Genomic DNA, 21,122 nt, shown 5'->3' with positions numbered 1-21,122 from the left:
CCCTTACAGGCTAATTCTCGCACCTGGACTAGCCCATTTCTAATGATGTGTGTAAGCACCCCAAGGTGCGCTTACCGGGAAGATTCTAGCCTAAGTCCATCGTGGGTTGCAGCTGCCTGGGAGAGCAGAGCATGGCAGCTGTCCGGTCCCTCTGGAAGCAGCGCAGAGTCTGATCTCACTTCCTCTTCTGCCCAGAATTCTATTCTGTTTTCTCCTCCCATCTATGTTCTAAGCTATGAGGCCAAGCAGTTGGTTTATTACTTAACCAATGAAATCAACAGATTGATATATGACACTCCCACACCACTTTCTCTGCAGTCTAACCAAATTCCACGTGATCTGTAACATGATCTGCCTTCCCAATTAGAACTGCGCTGATGTGGAGAGGGTGGAATGTGGAGGGTCCAATGCTAATTGCCTTACCTTAGGCCCCTGAATAGCTATTCTTTTCCCACCGCTGTGTTGGAACTAACATTCTACAACTAATAGATAAAACTCTTTCAGAATCCACTAAGATAGCAGACAATTAGGTCCTCCAGCCCAAAAGCTCAGAATGTCATCGGACAGCATCTGAGACCTATAGAAAATCTTCCTCATCTTGCTGTGACCACCTCTCTGATGTACCCATCATGTATTTCAAACTTGCCCTGATTTGTTACTTCCTTTGTTCTGTAAAACTATAAAACTTTATGAAACTCTTTCCACACTTCAACATGGAATTTGGGATAACCTAAGTCTATGACCTGGGCCATTGTTACTCAAATGTGCCCCAAAATAAGCTATCTCTTATACTCTTTTCTTAAAAGTGAACCTCTTCATCCCCAGTGAAATTAAATGCATATTAACTTCCTATGTAACTTTTTTCTGATTTATTCATTATTAACTTTTTATTAATGAGACTATCAAAATCATTACCATATCTTCTCCTGAGTCATCATGTCTCTGTATCCTTGCAGACATTTAAAGCATGCTCAGTTAATGTTTTCGTGAATGGTATTTTTACAGAGAAGACCAATCCGTCTAACCACACAACATGTAAGGTCACCAGAGGCCAACATTCCAGTTTTGCTTTGTTTAGTTATTTAAAACATTGAGATAAGGTCATGCAAAAACTCCTAGTGACTTCCTATTTCAAATGTAAAATCAATGTAAAGGTATAAGTTCACAGGATTTTTCTGTCATATTATTTTAAGGAAGACAAATTTTAAAAGGAAAAAACAATAAAAAAAAGAGAAAAATCTGGTCTCTAAACATGCATGTGTAGGGGTGTGTGTGTGTGTGTGTGTGTTCAATTCAGTTTGAAAAAGCAAAGAGTGATAAATGGATGTCTTTTCCTAAGAGGAATTTTCAACATGTGGGTTGAACAACCCTTCCATACAGCTTCTCTAAGACCATCTGAAAACTCAGATATTTACATTACAATTCGTAACAGTGATAAAATTATAATTATGAAGTAACAACGAAAATAACCTTATGGTTGGGGGTCACCACATCATGAGGAGCTGTATTAAAGGGTTGCAGACTCAAAAAAGCTGAGACCCACTGTCTTACAAGAAGACTGGGGGGGCTATTCAAATGGTAATTGATACCCCAGGCCATTACTGTCACCCAGCTTTCTGCAAGTGTCAGCACCTCACACAAACATCTCGGCTAGAACAGGTAAGAGCGAACACAGAAATAACAAAAATAAAAGAAGGTGATTATGGACTTTCAGAATGTCTTCTCTTGCTCTTTCAGCACAAATTGAAGTGATACCATGCAAAATTTGTGGCGACAAATCCTCCGGGATCCACTACGGCGTCATCACGTGTGAAGGCTGCAAGGTAGGGATTTCCACGTTGTGGTGGTGTGCCAAGGTTTTCAAGAAGACACACTGAGGGATGTGTGTGCCAGCTGCTGACACTGGCTGAAGAGATGCCTCATAAGATAAGAACACTCATTGCTCTTCCAGAGGACCCAAGTTCACTTCCCAGAACTCACAGAGTAGTCACAACCATCTGTAACTCCATTCCAAGGGTATCTGAAACTCTCTTCTTATCTTGTTGGGCACCACACATACATGGTACTCAGACATACATGCAGACAAAATACTCATACACTTCAAGTATGAAATAGTAATAAAAATTTTGAAACGCTGGAAGCACTGAATGTTAAACATGAACTCTAGATCAGTCGAAGTTCATCCTCACCCAAATCTTAATTTTTTCAATGGGTTCCTGAAGTATAAACAAAATCTTATCTGACATATGCCACTGATAGAGGTATGAAAAAGAAACTGGCCAAGAGCACAAGACTTTTTACATTCTGTCCAGTATTCCCTTAGAGAGAATCTATCAACCCAATGACAAATTAATTCCGATGAGTTTGGAACACACAGGACAAAAGGAATAGCAGTTACCGCAGTCCTAACCTGAGATAATCAAAATTTGAAAATGAAGAACAGGGTTTGTAAAGTAATCTGAGAGAGGAAAAGAGTGAGAATAGCAAGGGGCACTCAAAACAATTAATTCCACAATGAGTTTTAAAGGGATGGGCATAACCAGGACAAAACTCAAGAGCCAAATGCAGGGGGTGTGCTAGATGCTGGCAATGTCATTGGCAATATGCAGGCAAGGTGAGTCATTGATTTGAGTTCAGCAAACTGACAAAGATGTGGCATAGTCATAGACTCTAGGATGCAAGCACAGTCTTAGGATGACTTTTCAACATAAACAGGATAAAACAGATAACAATGGCCAAGATAGCACTGCTCTTCGGAAATTGATGGTGCCTTCACAAGCCTCACAAATGAAGCACTTAAGATTCGAAAAGTAGAGAGTAAAATAAAAAAGGTAAAAATAATATGAGAAAAGAAAACTCAACATAGTGGAATGGGGACGAGCAGTGCTATCCTTAGGCAGAGCTAAGAAATGGTCCTTTATTCTATTCCTCTATAAAGCCAGAATGAAGAATTGCGTCACCCACTATCATGCCTTTTTTTTTATTCCATCAATAAGAAACAATAAAGCAAATAAGAAATTGACTGTTGCTGTGACCCTTCATAAGTAAGCTATTTCTCTGGGTAGGAGGACAAACAGTTTTTGTCATCAGCGTTAGTAAGTTTGTCATGAGAACTCTCTCCAGTGAAGGCATTTCTACAGGTTTGCTCTGCAGGCTCAAGAGCCCTAGTCTAGCTGACGACCAACATAGCCACTTAAGTTGTTTGTATATGAATGCTGCCTGGTCATTATTTCATGACATAACACATTTGGAAAATGTCGGAAATTCAAACTACAGAGATACATTCATTTTAAAAAGCAGTTTTGAACCATAAGCTCTTAAATATTGGATAAGCACCACCCAACGAATCAACGGCAGGAACAAGAGATTAGGCTGCTATCATCTTTTCAATCCGCCGTCACTAATTATGATGTCACTAATATGCTGTCACTAATAAGCATATTCTGAGGTTTTTGTCAAACTGGCTATACATCACATGACTTTTATTTATTTCATTGAAAGCCCCCACATGTATAAATATGCTACAAGTTTCCCCAGTGGAATCTGCTGTCAGTGTCAGCAGATTCAGCTATAACTCTTGGAGTTTTTGTACTAATGCCCGGGAGTCAACATGCGCGACCGTTTGAAACATCAATTCAGCTCGCAAACTTCTTCAGCTCCGATTCATTCAGTAAAACGTGGAGCAGAATCTATTTTTCATGCCAAAAATCTCATTTGCAATAATGAGCAACAGATAAGCAAGAAATGACTCATAATTAATGTCAAATTGGCTGTAAATTAGGGCTTGTGGCTGTGACTTCAGAACATCTTCTCTGCCAACTCTTCTACTAAGTGGCACTCCAGTATCCAAAGATAAAATCCATGCCATTCTTCCTTAAGATGTACATTCCAAGGCATCGCTAGACAGCACCAGGACACTTCCGTGATGCTTCCTCATGGCTTTCTTGGTATAGAAAACAGGCATTACAGCCCCTGGGGACTTAGGGGTGTTCCAGAATCCAACCAAACTGAATTCGTGGAGCCCTGTTGCTCAATCACTAGTGTAGTGAACAAACACCACACATGAAGATGCACAGGTGAATGTAGTCCTCCTTGCGTGGATCTGGGCTCAAGCCAGAAAACCAATTTGGAATCTCTCTCCAAGGGGTCCTTGGTCATACAGTCATTCTATAGTTCCTTTTGGCCAGCAATGCCCTTCACCGTGTCATAGCAAAGATAAGGATGGCATACTGAGCCATACTGAAACCCAAGGCAAAACCAAACTCAGTAGTGTCAATCCTGTCTTTCTTTAAACCGTTAAGAATTTGCACGCTGATATTGATAGTTAACACTTTATTAAAACATTCCCTTTTCCTAATTGCCTTGATTTTTAGTGAACTGTAAATTTCATATCCACGTTGGTCTTCTGGCCTGCTTTATTTATCCAGCCCTGCGCCATTCTCCTGAGGAAACACAGGTGTCTGAAGGAACTTAGGGGCTCTATTTCAGGCCTCTTGAAGGTTTTTTTTTGCTTCCAAAGGGTAAAACTGAGAGCTATCTTTTCCCTGTGTTCCTTCATAATACTTCTGTTTAGACCATCATTTTGCTGGCGGCACTTTTCACTTGCACTGTCTCGCTGTAGGCATTATGAGAGCAGTGATTGGGGAAACTGATTATCTGGGGGAATTAACGGGGAACTATAACTTTCGTGTCTCTGGGGAAAATGCTTATTTTCATTGTTATATTTTCTTTGTAACGAAAGAATTAAAAAATAATAGCAATAAACCCAGTTAAAGATTGTAAAGAGCAGTGTCCAGTCGGTTATAGTTCTTCTGCACCAGAAGAATTTGAACCTAACTGAAGTAAGAACTCTCACATCCTATAACCTAAAGGCAGGCATTCATTTATTACCTGTTTTATATTGAAGAAGTTGTATTTAGAGTTTCTCGGTCTCATATTTTGATTTATGATAAGATACACCATGTGTTTCAAAAACAACTTTCTGCCCATGTGATAGTGCATAATTCCAGTACTGGGGAGGAAGAGGCAAAGCAGAGATATCTCTGTGAGTTCAAAACCAACCTGATACATAAAGCTAGTTCTAGGGCAGCCAGGGATACCAAAGTTGCATGGTAAAACTCTGCCTCAAGAAAAAAAATTGATACTTTCTGGCTAATTTGATTTTTTTTTAGATTAGGAAAAATACATTTTAGAATGTGGGACAAAAATGGATCTAACCCTGAGCCTGCATTCCTTGATGCTGTGCCTCCTACCAAGACCCAGAGCCTTAGTTCAAGCCCAGGCCCATGTCCCCATCAAACTTTGTCCCCCTAGGTTTAGCAGCAACATGCCCCTTGGATGCTCTTTTTCCGCTGTTCCTTTGGAGCAAAACCTTCATCTCTTCAAAGAAATTCTTTCAGTAAACATTGAATAGTTGAATGAATGAATGAATGAATGAATGAATGAATTGAAGAAAGATACTGCCACGTGTCCATAAATATGCACATATATTCTGCTCAGAACCATCTATAAGTGCTCCAAGAAGCAGTCAAAACTTTTGAAGGATTCAGCCCAGCTGTACTTGGTGTAGAAAGCCTCTCAGTGTATATGCTAATGTTGCCCTTTCTGAGTCTCCTGCCCTCACCTTCTCTTTCCCTCTCTAGGGATTCTTCAGGAGGAGCCAGCAGAACAATGCCTCTTACTCCTGCCCAAGGCAGAGAAACTGTTTAATTGACAGAACCAACAGGAACCGCTGCCAACACTGCCGACTGCAGAAGTGTCTTGCCCTAGGAATGTCGAGAGATGGTAAGCCTCTGTCTTCCTGTTTCTTAGAGGTTTCAGGTGGATGTTTGGCTAGAGGCTATTCAAGCCACTGAAAGAGGTTTTAACTCGGGGAATTGGGACTATGAAGAAAAGAGAAGCAGAGTGCTGGTTGTGAATTAAGAAGCAAAGTGGGGACATAATCAAATACAGAATTGCCTGCGAAATAAGAAGAGAAAGGACGGTGGTGGGCATTTGCAGAGCAGCCTACGCTATCTAGGTTAAGTGACGTCTAGGTGAGGATAGATAGTAAATGGCTACCTGGCCACACATTTCCTGGAAAAGAAAGCTTTCCTGGGAGGTGAGACTTTCAGGACTAAAGTCAGAAAGCTGTAGGTGAAGAAAGAGAAACCATTCATCTGCCAGAACTATCTGATGTGCACAAGTGTATGGAGATACTAGGAAAAGAACATGCCTCCATGAAAGGGAGGCAGTTCACTGGCTGTTCATAGATACCCAGTGAGAGACCTGGACTATTCTGAGCCATGATGACAAATGCCGATGCATTCGGGGTCCTGCGTTTCCACTAAGATGATAGAGCATGTGTTCCTCCTCCACGCACAACCAATTGCTTGGATTCGTGATACAAGGTGAACAATTCAAGCATGGCAAATAAAGAATTCTGCCGCTCTTTTCCATTTTTGGTCATTCATGCTCATCCTTATACTATGAACATGGGCCCCAGCTTTCTTGTAGCCCCAGAGTGTGTTATAAACAGCCTTGTATCCTGAACCAATCCCATTAGCAGCATCAGGGCTGATGGGGTCTTACCTGTTCCAGGACGTGATGGCAGCATATGGCACTGAATAACCCTAATGTTCTGCAGCTATGGTTTTTCACTTCGTCCAATTAGAACTCGGGAATGAGTGACACAGCATTAATCTCCACTGTTTAACTATCCTTCCCATTGACTGACGCAGAAACCCCTGACTCAGTGCTTTAGCAGCAGTGCAGGAGCCAGGGTAAGATGTGCTCATATCGCCCTCAGTGATACAGTAGTATCTTCCCTTTGCTAAATGCATTAGCTGTCTGCCTGTTATGGCTGGCTCTCGCCTCACCTCATCTGTTCACTGAAACATCATGGCTGCTGGTAAAAATGCCTTACCATTCACATCATTGGCTTCCTATCCCTGGAGCAGGTATCTTGAATCTTGCCCCTCCTGGTGTATATTCTCTTTGTTTGTTTGGTATTTTGGTTGGTTGGTTGCTTATTGAAATAGAGTCCCAGTCTACTGTCCTGGCTGGCTTTGGACTCACTGTGTAGACAGGGATGGTCTTCCTGCCTTGTGCTAGGATTATAAATACGTGCCCATGCCTGGCTTCTGTTTTTCTGTTAACTGGACTCTACAAATCAATCTTCAGCATAAGTATTTGTAGAGAAATGCTTAATATCAATATGAAGATATTAGACCACACACCCCCAAAGGTAAACAGCCTAAAATTTACAATGCAAAAATTTAGAAGGTGAAAAATTAATTTAATTTATAGTTTTTAAGTATAGAAAGTATGTTCTCATAGATGAAAACCCCTATTAAAACACTGGTGATGCCCTGTGCACAGACAAGCTTTGCAGAAAAATGTTCTCGATCCAGAACTGGGTCAGGTGACACATATCACTAAATGATTTAACTTTCAACTAAAAGTCAACATTCGAGACTTTAGACACACTTCTTCGTTGAAAATGCTCAATAGTCACTGACATACTACCATGGAAGAAATTACATTCTACATCTAGAGTTCGTCTAAGGACTGACATGAGAGAGAATTTAAAACGAGTCGAATGAGTCAGACTTCTCATACAAAGTTTGGATCCCTAAAGGTGTTGGTTCATCTCCAGTGCTATAAGAGTTAAACCAGGACCAGTTTAACTAGCGCAAAGCAGGTAGAAACCTGGAGACTTGGAGACTTAGAGACAGTAAGATAAGACACTACCATTTCCAGGTGAGCCCAGAGTCACAGGTGATGCTTACATAGCTGGAGTCTCAAAGACACCTGCTCAACCCTCCTGCAGCAGGAACTAGAAATCCTCAATGGAGCAATGACTTTTAATTTCTAGTCACCCTGAAACCTTCTGTTGTACTTAGACTCCCACACCATAAACAAAAGTGACGTGATCTCCAACCCTCCTACACAGAAGTGTGCTTTGCATGTACTGGGTATTCATGTTGTCATCCTGAGTATTTGTGGATCAGTTGCAAGGTGTACAGACTCATCCTGGTTCTCTTAAGCCATGGTAGTTTCGCAAGAAACTGTCTCTAGACTGAAACGAATGTCATTAACAGAAGAAATCAGGTTTGTAAGAGACTAAACGGCTAAAATAGGTGCTGTGCTCACCCACAAGGAGTGATGAAAAGCATGCAAATGCTTGAAAATATAACCGTAGATGCCTTTGTTAAAGTGGAACTTTGAATACATCAAGGAGTCTGCAGATAATAGCCAGGAAATGTTTCTATGGCGGAGAAGTTCAGTTGGTGTATTTTCGTGGTGTACTGTACTTCGTCCCCTCCGGAGTAGACGGCCAGCTTTATCACAGGAGAGGAGATAAAACTGAAACACTTTTCTGAAATAAATGAAAAACTTGTGCTGGAGTAGTTCTGTAGTCATTGTCTGTGAAAGTCTTTGATTTAAGACAAAGCCTGAGAATTCCAAGCTGTGGCCTCTTTAAGTTGCCTCTTTCTAGCTATTCCAATTGCGCTGTCACCTGACAAGCCAGCCTCGTGCAACAGATGTACATTTCTCTGTTGAGTCTTCAGACGATTACAGCGGAGCCCTTGGCAACATCCTTTTCCAACATCATTAGCTCTGATTACAAGGACTATGGTCAACAGCACGTGGAGGCATGCTTTGGCGGCAGGGCAGTCTGTGACCCTGCTGATGGTAGATGGCCTTGCTCGGGCGATAGAAGAGGCCTGAATCAGCTTCGCATATCCTATTGTTCAGCAATCTAGTTCAGGCATGCCCTTGCGTGGTGAGGTGCCCAGTCAAACAGGCCCTTTTCAAGTCTCTGCTTATAACACATTTGTCAATAACCCATTGACCTAGGCAGTTCATGTGGCTGAGAATCCAGGGCTGGGCATCACGCCGGCACAGAATAAGGGGGAATTGGGAATTGTCATGGAGAATGTGAAAGGGTGCAAGGAAAGGGAATCGGGGTCATTAATACAATCACTCTACCTCAAAGTTCATAGACTTGAGGGTTAAATGGCAGGTATTTTAAAGGCAGTTCTGATGCCATGAAGAAAACTGGCTCACTCTTGGTTTTTAATTCCTAAGATTTAAACCTGTGAATGCACACTGTTCTATAAAATTACTGCAAAATTTCAATCTTATGCCATAGAGTTCGTTTTTGTATAGAGAAGTCTAGAGCTGTCATTAGAGCCACCAAAGCTGACGTAAATGCATATGCAAAGTCAGCAACAGAGAAGGTGATCACCCCTTTCTTGGGACACAGCCCTCCTGAGTCAATGCTCAATGTTATTTAATTTTCCTTGTAAGATGGCATCGTCCTCTAGAGAGCAATATGTAAATTATTTGTAATGACATAACATAAAAGCACATGGAAAAGTTTCCCTAACCATTCGGTAGACTTCTGCTGCCTGTGGTCCAGCTGAAATGCCACTACACTCAAAAAGAAAAAAAAAATCCGAAAAGAAACAGAGTGTGAGAACAACAGCGTCTACACAGCGAGTTAAATGCAACACAAGGGTCCAAACCAACTCTAGACCCGGGAAAAGTGACAACCGAGAGGACAAAAGGTGTTTGCTGGTAGTGAATTAGATTGTTTCTCTTCATTGAGAAAAACTACAGGATAACTACCGCTTCATCTTCCTATTTAGGCAGCATTGAAAAGCCAAAGTTCAGGAATTTTCTTTTAGAAAGATTAAGGAGTAAGAAGAAAGAGGAAGAGACGGGGGGGGGGGGGGGGTTCAAGTCCAGCCAATCACAGCCTCAGTCTGGCAGGCAAAGAGAGAACATGCCACTCCACCTAGGAATATTTAAACACTCTGTCACCCTGCACACCCTGTTATCCAGGACTTAATCACACAGTCACACTGCTCAGTAATTGGAGCTGGGAAGTGTGTGGTCTCCATTCTGAACAATCCATCCTCAGATAAGATTTGATAGCATCATTCCCAATGCAAGAGGAAGAGGAATTTGGATAGATGCTATAGGGAGTGAATGGAAGCATCCTCGCAATGCAGGCCTCCCCCATGGACCCTCTGAGCTGAGAGCCTGAAAGCACTTCCTGTGCGTCGAGGTTTTTAGAAAGAACTCCAACATTAATGAGTGAATCTTGATCTGCTTCTACACTTGTCTCCCTCCTTTTTACGCCCTCTGAGGTCCTGACATCAACAAAACATGAGGAAATTGGCACCACCACCAAAGGAAAAAAAAAAATCAGAAACTCAGATGAGCAGAATGCAAAATGACTTGAACCAAGCAGTTTAGCATCCTAAAAGAAAGGTTGACGGCTTGTGAGAAAGAAGTCACTCTCCATATCAGTTAGGGAGGTTGTGTTCCACAATCAGAAAGCTGCGCATGGGGGTGAAAGCCTTTTTATATAACTCCCAGACACTTGCAGAGCCTCTCCCTCGGTTTCCATTAAAATGCCCGAGGTTGCAAGAAATGAGCAGAATAAACCTTCGAGCTGGGATAATGAGGAAAGTCGCTCTTGCTGGATCACTTGCCCTGAGTGCATACAAATACCACCATCCAAAGCTTCTTATCATTTGCTCCAAAATCCAAAATGGCAGCAACTGATGAGGTTTTAACACCACCTGCATCCTTGTTCTTACCAATAAAAGATGTCCCAAGCTGAAACAACGAGTTTCTTTCCAAGGGCCTGGCAGTCCTAACGATAGGAAAGAAAGTCAATATTGATGACAAAGGCCATTTTAATAGCAGGAAATCTTTGCTAGTCTCATAAGGTTCATTATTTTGGTTTTGTATATGCTAGCCACAAATGGAGAGAGAGTGAGAAAGGTGAATACATCTTCAATGTCATGGCAGTGACAAACAATACACATTTTTACATTTCTTCCTAGCTTACTATTACTATTTGGATATTGAATGTCCCCCTAAGGGACCCATTAAAGAGTATGGAACCCAGGTTGGCATAGAACCATTAGAGGGTGGAGCCTAGAGAGAGGCCTTAGGTCATTAAGAAGCGTCCCTCTGAAGGAAACACTGGGACCTGAGCCCCTTCCTTTTCCTCTCTTTGGCTTGCTTGGGTTGAATTGCTCGACCACACATTCTCTAGCATAGTGTCCTGCTGTGCCACTGGCACAAAAGCCATTATCACTGTTAGCCACAGAACCTTCTCTACTTTTGAGTTATCATCTCAGTTATCAGTTACAGTGGCAGAAAGCCGGGCAACACACTGGACAACAACGGGATGTGAACCAACACACCCTCCAATACAATGTTTCCCTAATGCAAAATGTAAGCGTGAAGCCCCGGTTTGCAGCCATAGGGATTTGCCTATATGATACTGAAGGGACAACCACCAAGGTCTCTTAGAGTGAAATGGCTAAGATAATAACCACACTGCTGTCTTTTGCTCTTCTCTCTATCCTAGCTGTAAAGTTCGGGAGAATGTCCAAGAAGCAGCGTGACAGCCTGTACGCTGAGGTGCAGAAGCACCAGCAACGGCTGCAGGAGCAGCGGCAACAGCAGAGTGGGGAGGCAGAGGCCCTTGCCAGGGTGTACAGCAGCAGCATCAGTAACGGTCTCAGCAACCTGAACACCGAGCCCGGCGGCACCTACGCCAACGGGCACGTCATTGACTTGCCGAAATCCGAAGGATATTACAACATAGATTCTGGTCAGCCATCTCCCGATCAATCAGGACTGGACATGACTGGAATCAAACAGATAAAGCAAGAACCTATCTATGACCTCACATCCGTACCCAACTTGTTTACCTATAGCTCTTTCAACAATGGGCAGTTAGCTCCTGGGATAACAATGACTGAGATCGGTAAGTCTGAGTCTTCTCTGAGTTTTATTTCTGGAAGGTTCCCCCTTAAAGCTGCCTTAGTCCTGCTTAAGAAAGGCATCTTCACAGCCTTAAATGAACTGATGCATACCTGGTTTCTACTGAGAAAATGAAATTGGTTTATACTCTAACAACTGTCCCAATCTTCTTGCCCCATAAGAGTTGAGTGAGGGAAGACATAAGAAAAATGAAACCTATAAGGAAAGAATTGATGCTCTCTGGTGAATTTTGGATTCTTATAGAAAGAAAAATATTGTTGGTGGGAGCAAGGATATTTCCTAGCTTTCCAAAGCAATGTTATTCAAGAGAAGGAGACAGAGTATGTAGTAATACAATAAATGGTTCTCAAAGATTGCTGTAGGTGCACCCTAAGCACAAAGAACCCCAGCTTCCCACTTTATATGGTGCGGCAGGAAGTCCAGAAAAAAGCTAAGGGTTTTTTCAAGTCTAATTTAAGAATTTGACATGGGTATTTGAGGGAGAGTGTTGACACACAAGAATTTGAGTTTACACCCCAGATTCCATGTTTTTAAAAACTTGGTACCCCCACTTAATGTCTCAGCACTGAGGAGCTAGGCAAGGCAGACTCCTGGGCTTGTTGGCCAGCCTAGATTACTTGAGATCTTGGCCAGAAAGAGAGCCTGTCTCAAAATAACAAAGTGGACAACTCCTGAGAAGCAACAGCCAAGGTTATTCCACATGCCTGTACATACAAATGTGGACATGCATGCACACACATGAATTTGACATGGGATTCTGAATCATAGCAATAATGACTATGGTCTTGAAGGCTATGCAATACAGAGTAACAAGTTACTCCTGGACAGTTTTCACCTATGATGACTTTTGACCTCTTAGGGCATGATCTCAGAAGTGTCCCCATCTCAGGCAAGCCCCCTTCCGGTCTACCGTAATTTTGTTCATCCTGTTAAAAACTCCACAGTCTAAGGAATGTTGAATGGGTTAATCTCATGAAGGAACTGCCAGAAGAACAGTAGCAAACTCTCATAATACAATTCCCTCCCAGGTAGCAGAGCTACATGCCCACCTCACCATAGAAAAGTTAGAGCAAAAGCAGGAGTGACTGCCACCAGGCTAAGAGGCACGCAACCTGAGTTCAAATCCTGGCTCTGTGGATTATAATGGAGAGTACAGTGAGCTCCTTGATCCCAGTTCTTTAATCTTTGAACAGGACAAAGCAAGGTTTTAGGTCACAAGAATATCATAAGAAGGACACCACTAGACAAGGGCCCACTAAGTCTCTGCTATAGTTACCTTTGTAAGCCCTATGCTTACTTGCCATCAAATAAGTATCATTTTCATTTGGATTTGCTGTGAACATACAATGAAATCTATGACTGTGTTCTAAGCTGCATATGACGTGTGTTTGAGGAATGAAACAATGCCACACAATGATGAACCTGAGATATTATTTCTGTTTTCCAGTGGCTCATCATGTAGCAGAAAACTAAGTTGTTGATATCCCAACCAAGAGGCACCAATAGCTGGACTCTGATTGGTCCACTACATTGTTATCTTTACCCATGTCCTTATTGTATCAGAGATACTTTGTAAACATTTCTATTTCATCAAAGTCTAAAAAGCAAAAACAAAAATAATGCTATTTTACTGCAGAAATAGGGACTTATAGAAGCCTAGGGGCAACTCACTGCGCTTCAGAAGGGGCCCATGGTAACTCCATGGAAGAACCCAGCATCCACTTCAGGAAGTCTAAGTCCAGGGATTTGTGCTCGCCTATTTACCTGCCGCTTACTGCATTCGTAACCCAAAGGGCCTTTGTCTGCAGAGGCCCCCACTCTTTCCAAAGGGGTGTGTCAAAACAAAGTATGATACCACTTAATATGCAAGTTCTTGAGTGTAGTACTGGGATGGAACATACATTTAAATCCTAATGAAATTAAAACTGGGAAATACTTAGCAATCTTTGGCCTCATATGCAAAAGGGACTCGTTCACGGTTTATGTATGACTTATCATCAATAGAAATTATGGTAAGAATGCTGCAGACAAAACCATTGGCTCTGGGTTCCTGTGGGCAAGCACTTCCCTTTCTGGCCCTCAGCCTATTTTCCTATGATCTGATAGAAGAGAACCAGATAGCTGCACATCCTATCTCATCAGGGCTTCCCGCAGAGACTCTGACACCCAAAGAGAACTTTTCGTAATTATTTCAAGACATCACTGGTCTGTACGGATCTCTACATGTGCTCTAAATTCTCAACAGACTTTAAGGGTGAAATTAGAAGTGTCCTGTGAGTACTCTCAAATGTAACAGACTCTTAAACCTAAATATTGGCTCTGCTCAGATTTTGTTAAAACAGCAATGCCACCTAGTGGACACAAACCCATTCCATGTGTATGGATCTAGGTGTGTGGGGTTGCAAGGCCACACACAGCACGGTGACGGATGTCTTGTCTTAATGAGCTATCTAAAACTTGCCATCCATGTCACTACAACACTGAGTCCATAAGAGCATCACTGTGCAAGAAGGCAGCAGTGAACGGTGATGTACTCTGGTTCACTCAAGCTGCGATCTTTTATTTTATGTCTATGAGTCTTAGCTCCAAACCTGGACTAATAATAGCCATTTATCTTATGTCAGGAGGAGAAATGAGTAGATATTTATAACTCTGAAGCTATTAATTTCCATTTCTAAGAATTATCATTATCATGGTAAAATTAATATTGTGATTATTACAAAATATCCCTAGTTAATATAGGCAGTACAATCTCCTTTTGTTAAGTACCCATTGTGTTAAATGATACTCTATTTTTAATTTTTTAAGAAGTCTTGGTTTGACTGATGAATGACTGTATACCCATTTTATAGGAGAAAACATTGAGGCTAGATATCAGATCCTTAGTAAAACCAGAGGACAAATTTGAGCCCAGGTCTAAGTAATCAAAAGTCATTCTTTTAGACCTTATAGATATTTTCTCCTGTTAAGCGACTAACCACTCAGAAGCTCATTGGCACTGCTTGGCACTTGATGCCTGCTGGCATCTTTCTAAGTGACATTACATAAAGTTTACAGGGTTTTCTGCTGACCTTTTGACTTGACTTGATCATTAGACATATGAACCACTTGGTGGGTGGCATGTTGTCACTGAAAAAGTCTTGTACAGACAAAAGAGAAAATCTGAGCTCAGCCACAGTTTAAATGGTGAATCCAAGACTCTGGATCACTAAGACATTCCTGAGCATCACTCAAGGCAGCTGGTTCTGACTGCTCCCTCTGGTTTCTGAGAGGGTAAGGAACATGTAGTCCCACCATTATGCTGAAATCAGTCCTTATGAATAGATCTTTCTTTTAAACCAGGCTTTAAATGAGCCTGTATTCAACAAGGCCCCACAGCTTTGAAATTTTGGATAAATACTCATTTATGAACTACAGCTTAACATTTCAAACAACTGCATATAAATCATCAAGCCAATTATACATGTTATCAAAGTCAGGAATGAGCCCAAATCAAACACACTCTCCAGAGGTGCCTGAGGAACTCACACTTCCTGGGATAAGGATCCTGATAATAACAGGGTCTGTGTGGAAGGAAATGTGAAATCTCTCCACACATGTCAGTCAGCAGGAACCTCACCCCTGCTTCAGCTCACCTGTGAGGAAGCCTCTAGTTGAGGTTAAGGGTCAGAAACTCTTGCTTTCCGAGGCACAGAGTTCGTTAACCAGTAAAGCTTACTTCTAACTTAAGCAACTGATTTTTGCTACCATCAACTTCCGGGCATGCTTTGAGGAATTTCTTTTTGCAATATTGCAGCCACCAGAAATAAGCAAAACTTGGAGTCTATCCTCACCATCTAAGGGATAGATGTCAAAAGAAATAACTACAATTTGGAATAGAATAGACTGGCCATTAGCGGCAAGACACCAGCCTAGCAGGCATAAGACCCTTTGTTCAATCCCAGCATACTAAACCAAGTAAATATTTGTTTAAGCTGTCGTGGAACCTAAGTCCTAAATGATCCAAGACATGAAGGTCTGGGAGATGGTGAATATCAGATTCTCAGACCTCTTCTTATTTTCTTATCAGGAAACTTTTTAGTCTCAGAATTTTGAGGCTAAAAGGCAAACTACAATTAAGAGAACAGAAACAACAAAGAATATTTCAAAAATCTATCTCTGGGCTTTTCAAACTCCCAGGAGAAGAAGAAGCCATGAAATAAGAAGAGGCTGGAAGTCAACCACAAATTAATATTTAGGCCTCAGTATTGACAGGGCCTGGCTTGGAATTTACTTCAAACTGGCGTGATGGATGTCTTATGTCTCCGGGAATAAAATTTTGTGTGGCTGGTGATAGAGAAGGGAAGCTAGGCAAAGGATTCTCAGCAAGTGAGCAGAAAAAAATCAAAACGGAACCACTGGTTTTCGCTTACCACCACAGTTCTCCAATGCTCGGGGGATGCTACAGGGATTATACTCTGAAAAAAGCTCATTTAAGATGAAGGATGATTGACAAGGTATCTAGAAGGTTCCAGACAAGACAATTTTAAGGAGCCAAAGATTTTTAAAAGGCAAAAGAAAGAAGAATGAATATACATACATAATATGCATGTGAATATATATGCATATATGTACTTAGACTAGCTGCAATGCTGAGGCAGAGGGTGCCTTCCACACCTATCCCCTGGGTCTGGGATTTTGCTGAATTTCCCTCCAGACAGAGACAAGGAAACGTGGACTCACTGGTCTCATTGTTCCCACATAGTGTTAAAATGGATTTCTTCTCGTAGTCCCTTTGTGTTCTATTCGTGGAATCTGGAGTTTTAAGTAACAAACATAGAAATAAGCCTCATTTTGGATATGTCTATTACATAACCGAGTCTGAATAGAGGAGACGACATGAGATGAGCCTAAAGCCATCTAGTCTCTGTAATGTATGGCTTCAGACTGTTGAAGCTACAGAGACAACCAAAGGATACTGCTCAGGGTGCTTCATTTTGCAAACTTCTCTATACATTTTAAATGTTGACTTTAAGAACTCCGAGTAGATGCTATGGACTTAAAGCAGCTCCTTTTAACCGTGTGGACTTTTCTAAGTATGTGTTTTGTAACGGCCATTATTTAACTTCCTGTGGGAACGCGATGCAGAGAACACAAGTTGCAGCTTGTGGAATACCTATGTCCTCTGATAGCACCTGCACAAGCACAAGTCACGTTCGATTTAGAGCAACAGTTTAGTGGGTCCTTAACACCAACAAAACACTAAATCTATGAAGAAAGCATTCAAATGTTCTGCGGAAAGGAAAATCCAGTCTGCCTTGCTTATCCTTTCTTGCCTTAAAGTTTATCTTGTAAATGTCCTTTAACCCCCTCTCCCACTCACTCTGGCCACAGAGTCTGCAGGCATTTAGAGAAAAATACACTGAGATTTGAAATCACAGGTCCACCTACTATCCATGTGCGCTTGTTCCAAATGTTCGGCTTTGTGAGGCTCAGTTTCCCATTCTGAAAAGGAAAGACAACTGGACAAAATGACCTCAAAGGACCACAGTTTCTCACCTTCCGGAGAGTTTTGGCAGTACACACAGGCAACCTTTGTTTCAGCCACTACAATGGGGAGAGCATAGGAGAATAGTAAGGAAGGACTTGTGAGCCACTGTGCAATCCGTAGCACTGAGGGAAAAACAAATCTGATCACAGAGTGAATGTCTGTTCTTGACTCCTGAGGAGTACCACCTGGGTCGGTCCCTGGAAAGAGACATACTTGGCCCCTGTGATACACAAACATCATCGTATTCTTTCAGCACTCACAGACACCTCCCAATGTCTGCCTAGCTCAGGCATTCAATCTTCTATTCAAAAGTAAATAAAGAAAAGAATTCCCTGATTGCCACAAACTTTGGGGCTGACCGTGATTAGAACTTATTCCAACTGGTCCATGATCATGAATTATTTTAAATGGTACTTAGGACAACAGATTCTGTAGCTGCTTTTACTGGTCAATCAAATCCACCTTTCTAAATATCCTTTAATAAACCCTCACTCAAAGACTACAAATATCACCTAGTGATGATGCCAAGGTCACCTGCTGTCACACTTAGGGCACCGATTTCCCATAATTCCGAAATTAGGCAAAGCATTTTGAGAGTAGGGAGGCTCTAAGCAAATGTAAAGTTTTGTCTCTACTACAATCAGCACAAACATACATGGTCAGTTCAAGCATTTATGACATGTACATCTACTTACAGTACATAAATGTTCATAACACTCAATACAGCTTTCCTAATATGCTAACATTTACTAGTGTAAGGAAATCTTCTAATGCACCTTTTCAATTTTAAGTTAAAATTGTGAAAAGTTGATCTTCAGTGAAATTCCCCTAGAAATACTATTTTAGGATTAATTTTTGACTCAGGATTCAAACTTCATAAGATTCTTAAATCCACCAGCAAGGAAAAAAAGCATTGAGAAGCTATTGGAAAGGCAATTCCATTTTATACACTCAATTTCAAAAGTCATCATAGATATGAAATGTTCTGCAGAAAGGAAAGGGAACGATTTCAGGATGGTCTAACTTGGCTTATAGAAAGGGATGCTGGTACCCACAAGGTAACCTGTGAAATGACTTTTGCTGACAACACCGCGCAGAATTGCATTTTTTGAGTATTATGCTGCAGCAAGCCATGCTTTCACCAGACTGCAAGCCTTGATAGTGGCTCTACCGCTGCTTGGGATGCTGCAGACTTTGCTCTGTTTTCAAGTACCCATTTTTGAAACAGGTAATTAGAGTTAAAAATACCACCATGGCCATGGAAGCAAGAAATGCCTATTGGTCATCAAGTTGATGGAGGTAACTTTGGGACCACTAGCCTAGCACAGGGCTATCCACCAACTAGAAGAGCCTTTTTTTTTTTTTTTTTTTTTTTTTTTGTGATGGTCAAGGTGCAGAGAAATTTGTTGAATTGAAAAGTTTTATTTTGTTTCTTTAATTTGGGATGTAAGCTTCCTTTTGACAAGTCTCCAATACTAAGGTGAACAAATTAACCATTAAACTTGAGCCCTGGGTATGAACCTTAGAGAGACCTGTTCTGTAAATAAGGAACTGTTAGCTCCTTTGTAAGCAGGTTGTTCTAGAACACTTTGGCCAGTTTCATCCCAGACTACTTAAGAAGCATTTAGATCACCTAATTAAACGAATTAATAAAACAATCAAGATACTTTTTTAAGATTTAAGATAAGCACTTAACATATAAAAGTGAGCTCCAAAGGTTACCTCTAAATTGCTTTTTTTGTTCTAAAGGTCAGAAATATATTGACTAAACTTCCAAATATGCACTGAGAAGGAAGGGTTGCTTCTGTCTAAATTAACGATCAATCCATGTGTCAACAAAATTCGGATAATAAACATCAATCCTAATGATGGCCCTGAGCAATTTTTATAATTAGATTTCATCATCTGTGGTCCTCTAACCATCCTCTGGGCAGGATGGGGAGGTGCAGTTCTTAAAGGGGAGTCAGCAAGGATTCTGGTGAAGTTTGTAGTCCATTGTCTGTGTCTTTCATGCCGAAATTCCATTTGCCTTTAAAGCTGGGGTCCCTTCTCTCCCTTTAGCTCAGTAGGATGTGTCTTGCATGAGTCAAATGGAACAAAATGTGCCAGTCTCTTAGATTCCAGTCACTCTGTCTCCCAGAGCCAGAGAGAGTGTCACTGTGGTTAAACTCTCCTGTCGACGGAACCATGACTGGGAGAGATTAATTGACTTTCTCAAAAACATAAATTAGAAGTTGGGAAGGGGTTGTTCTTGACGTCCCCATCTTCGAACACAGCTGCCTGAAAACTGGGTAGCTGTGGACACTTACACACACTCCTCTTTCCCCATTGTTCTGTAAAGGAGGTCTTTTACTTTGAAAGTTAATTTTGAAATGGAATGTTTTCATAATAGATTCTTTCTCAATTTTGTCAACTGTTTCAAGAAAGAAAACCCTAATTTCCCAAAAATTAGATATGCACTGTTGAAATAAAACAAAGGATGCATGATCCAAAACAGCTTTCAACTAGCCAGCAATGAGAAAGCATCCTCTTGGACAGTTAATATGTTTTTGCTCCTTTTTTTTTTTTTTGCATTTTGGATCAGCTCAGCTAAAATATGGAAGCTTGCACATGCTCTTTTGATTCTTCTCAATTTCTCCCCTTCCCACCTTCTGTCAAAAAGCTGTTGTACATGGCAAGGTCTTTCCAAATATTAAGAAAATACTATCAATTTCTAGTCACCTGTTCAGCCAGTCTTTGTCACATATTATCGTTCCTTACATTAATCTGATCTATTCTTTGCTTCATTATTACATATATTGTGTTTTGTCATACTCTCAGCACTCTATAACTATATCAATTATAAAAACTATAAAAGGATAACCTCATAGTTTGTTAAGATACTACTTTCTGAAAACTCTAAGCATCTTTTGGTGCTGGTCTACATAAAGTAAAAAATCAATTCTGCTACTCTGATATGAGTTAACAATAGAACTCACGTGAAAAGCAAACTCGAAGCTACTATGACTCACTGGGGAGAGTAATGAAGGCCCAACAATGGACTGAGCCAACAAACAACACATAGGTTATTGTTGCAACCTCCCACTGAAAAGAATACAAACCAGAAATGCTAAAACTTCGGTTTCATCAAAGGCAATTGGATCACTAATAGACCGAACATTTAAGCTTCAGTGTTACTAGTGTTTTAATTGTATTCGTGATGAAAGGTCTTGTGTTCCGGATAGCAACTCAAAGTATCGGAAAGGTCTTAACCAACACGGTGTCTTCTGACATCATCGTTGATGAGAAACCACTGCCCTTGTTCTATTGAACAACAGAGAGGTAGAAAGCGTGATTCACTGGCAAAAGGCAAAAGGTGCATTTCATTCCCTGCTTCACCTTCCAGCCAGCTGGTTTAATAATGTATCCTAGTTGCCCTCACAAAGCATGGAGTCTGGGGAACCTTGATACAATGAAACCTCACACAGGGGCTTAAACTTGCCTTCAGAGAAACCAAGGAGATAGCGTGGCATTAATTCAAAGCAGATCCCCTAAGCAATTCACATGCACACTAGTCACATGCATAAACTATGCAGACTGTTCAGCCCTTCTTTAGATCCTTAAGGCAAATTGCAAATTAAAGATCCATTAATCTCTTTGATTGAAATAAAACAGAGTATTTTAATAAAAATATTTCTCCCCCCCCCCCAAAAAAAAAACTCTTGTAAAAGAAACCAAATTGGGGTGGGGGGAGGTCTAGCTTGCTGAGGACAAACCATCCATTCTCTTGGGAGGGAAGAGGAGAGGGTTGGGAAGT

At 41.2% G+C, this 21,122-nt stretch overlaps 1 protein-coding gene across 2 annotated transcripts in view; it reads left to right on the top strand.

The window, feature by feature from the left end:
* The window catches only part of Rorb (RAR related orphan receptor B), a 187,988-nt gene that overhangs the window by 130,954 nt on the left and 35,912 nt on the right, over nucleotides 1–21,122 (top strand). For both annotated transcript variants that reach the window (XM_050160677.1, XM_050160670.1), the window contains exons 2-4: nucleotides 1,738–1,823; nucleotides 5,643–5,784; nucleotides 11,378–11,779. In XM_050160677.1, the coding sequence (XP_050016634.1) occupies nucleotides 1,738–1,823; nucleotides 5,643–5,784; nucleotides 11,378–11,779 (630 nt within the window). The remainder of the gene's footprint in view (nucleotides 1–1,737; nucleotides 1,824–5,642; nucleotides 5,785–11,377; nucleotides 11,780–21,122) is intronic.

The sequence above is a fragment of the Alexandromys fortis genome, unplaced genomic scaffold (genome assembly GCF_014885135.2).
Source record: "Alexandromys fortis isolate MF-2015 unplaced genomic scaffold, M_Fortis_MF-2015_v1.1 scaffold_10, whole genome shotgun sequence".
NCBI classification, from domain to species: Eukaryota; Metazoa; Chordata; class Mammalia; order Rodentia; family Cricetidae; genus Alexandromys; species Alexandromys fortis.
Note: the sequence above shows the minus strand (reverse complement) of the source record. Positions and strands in the feature narration are given on the sequence as shown.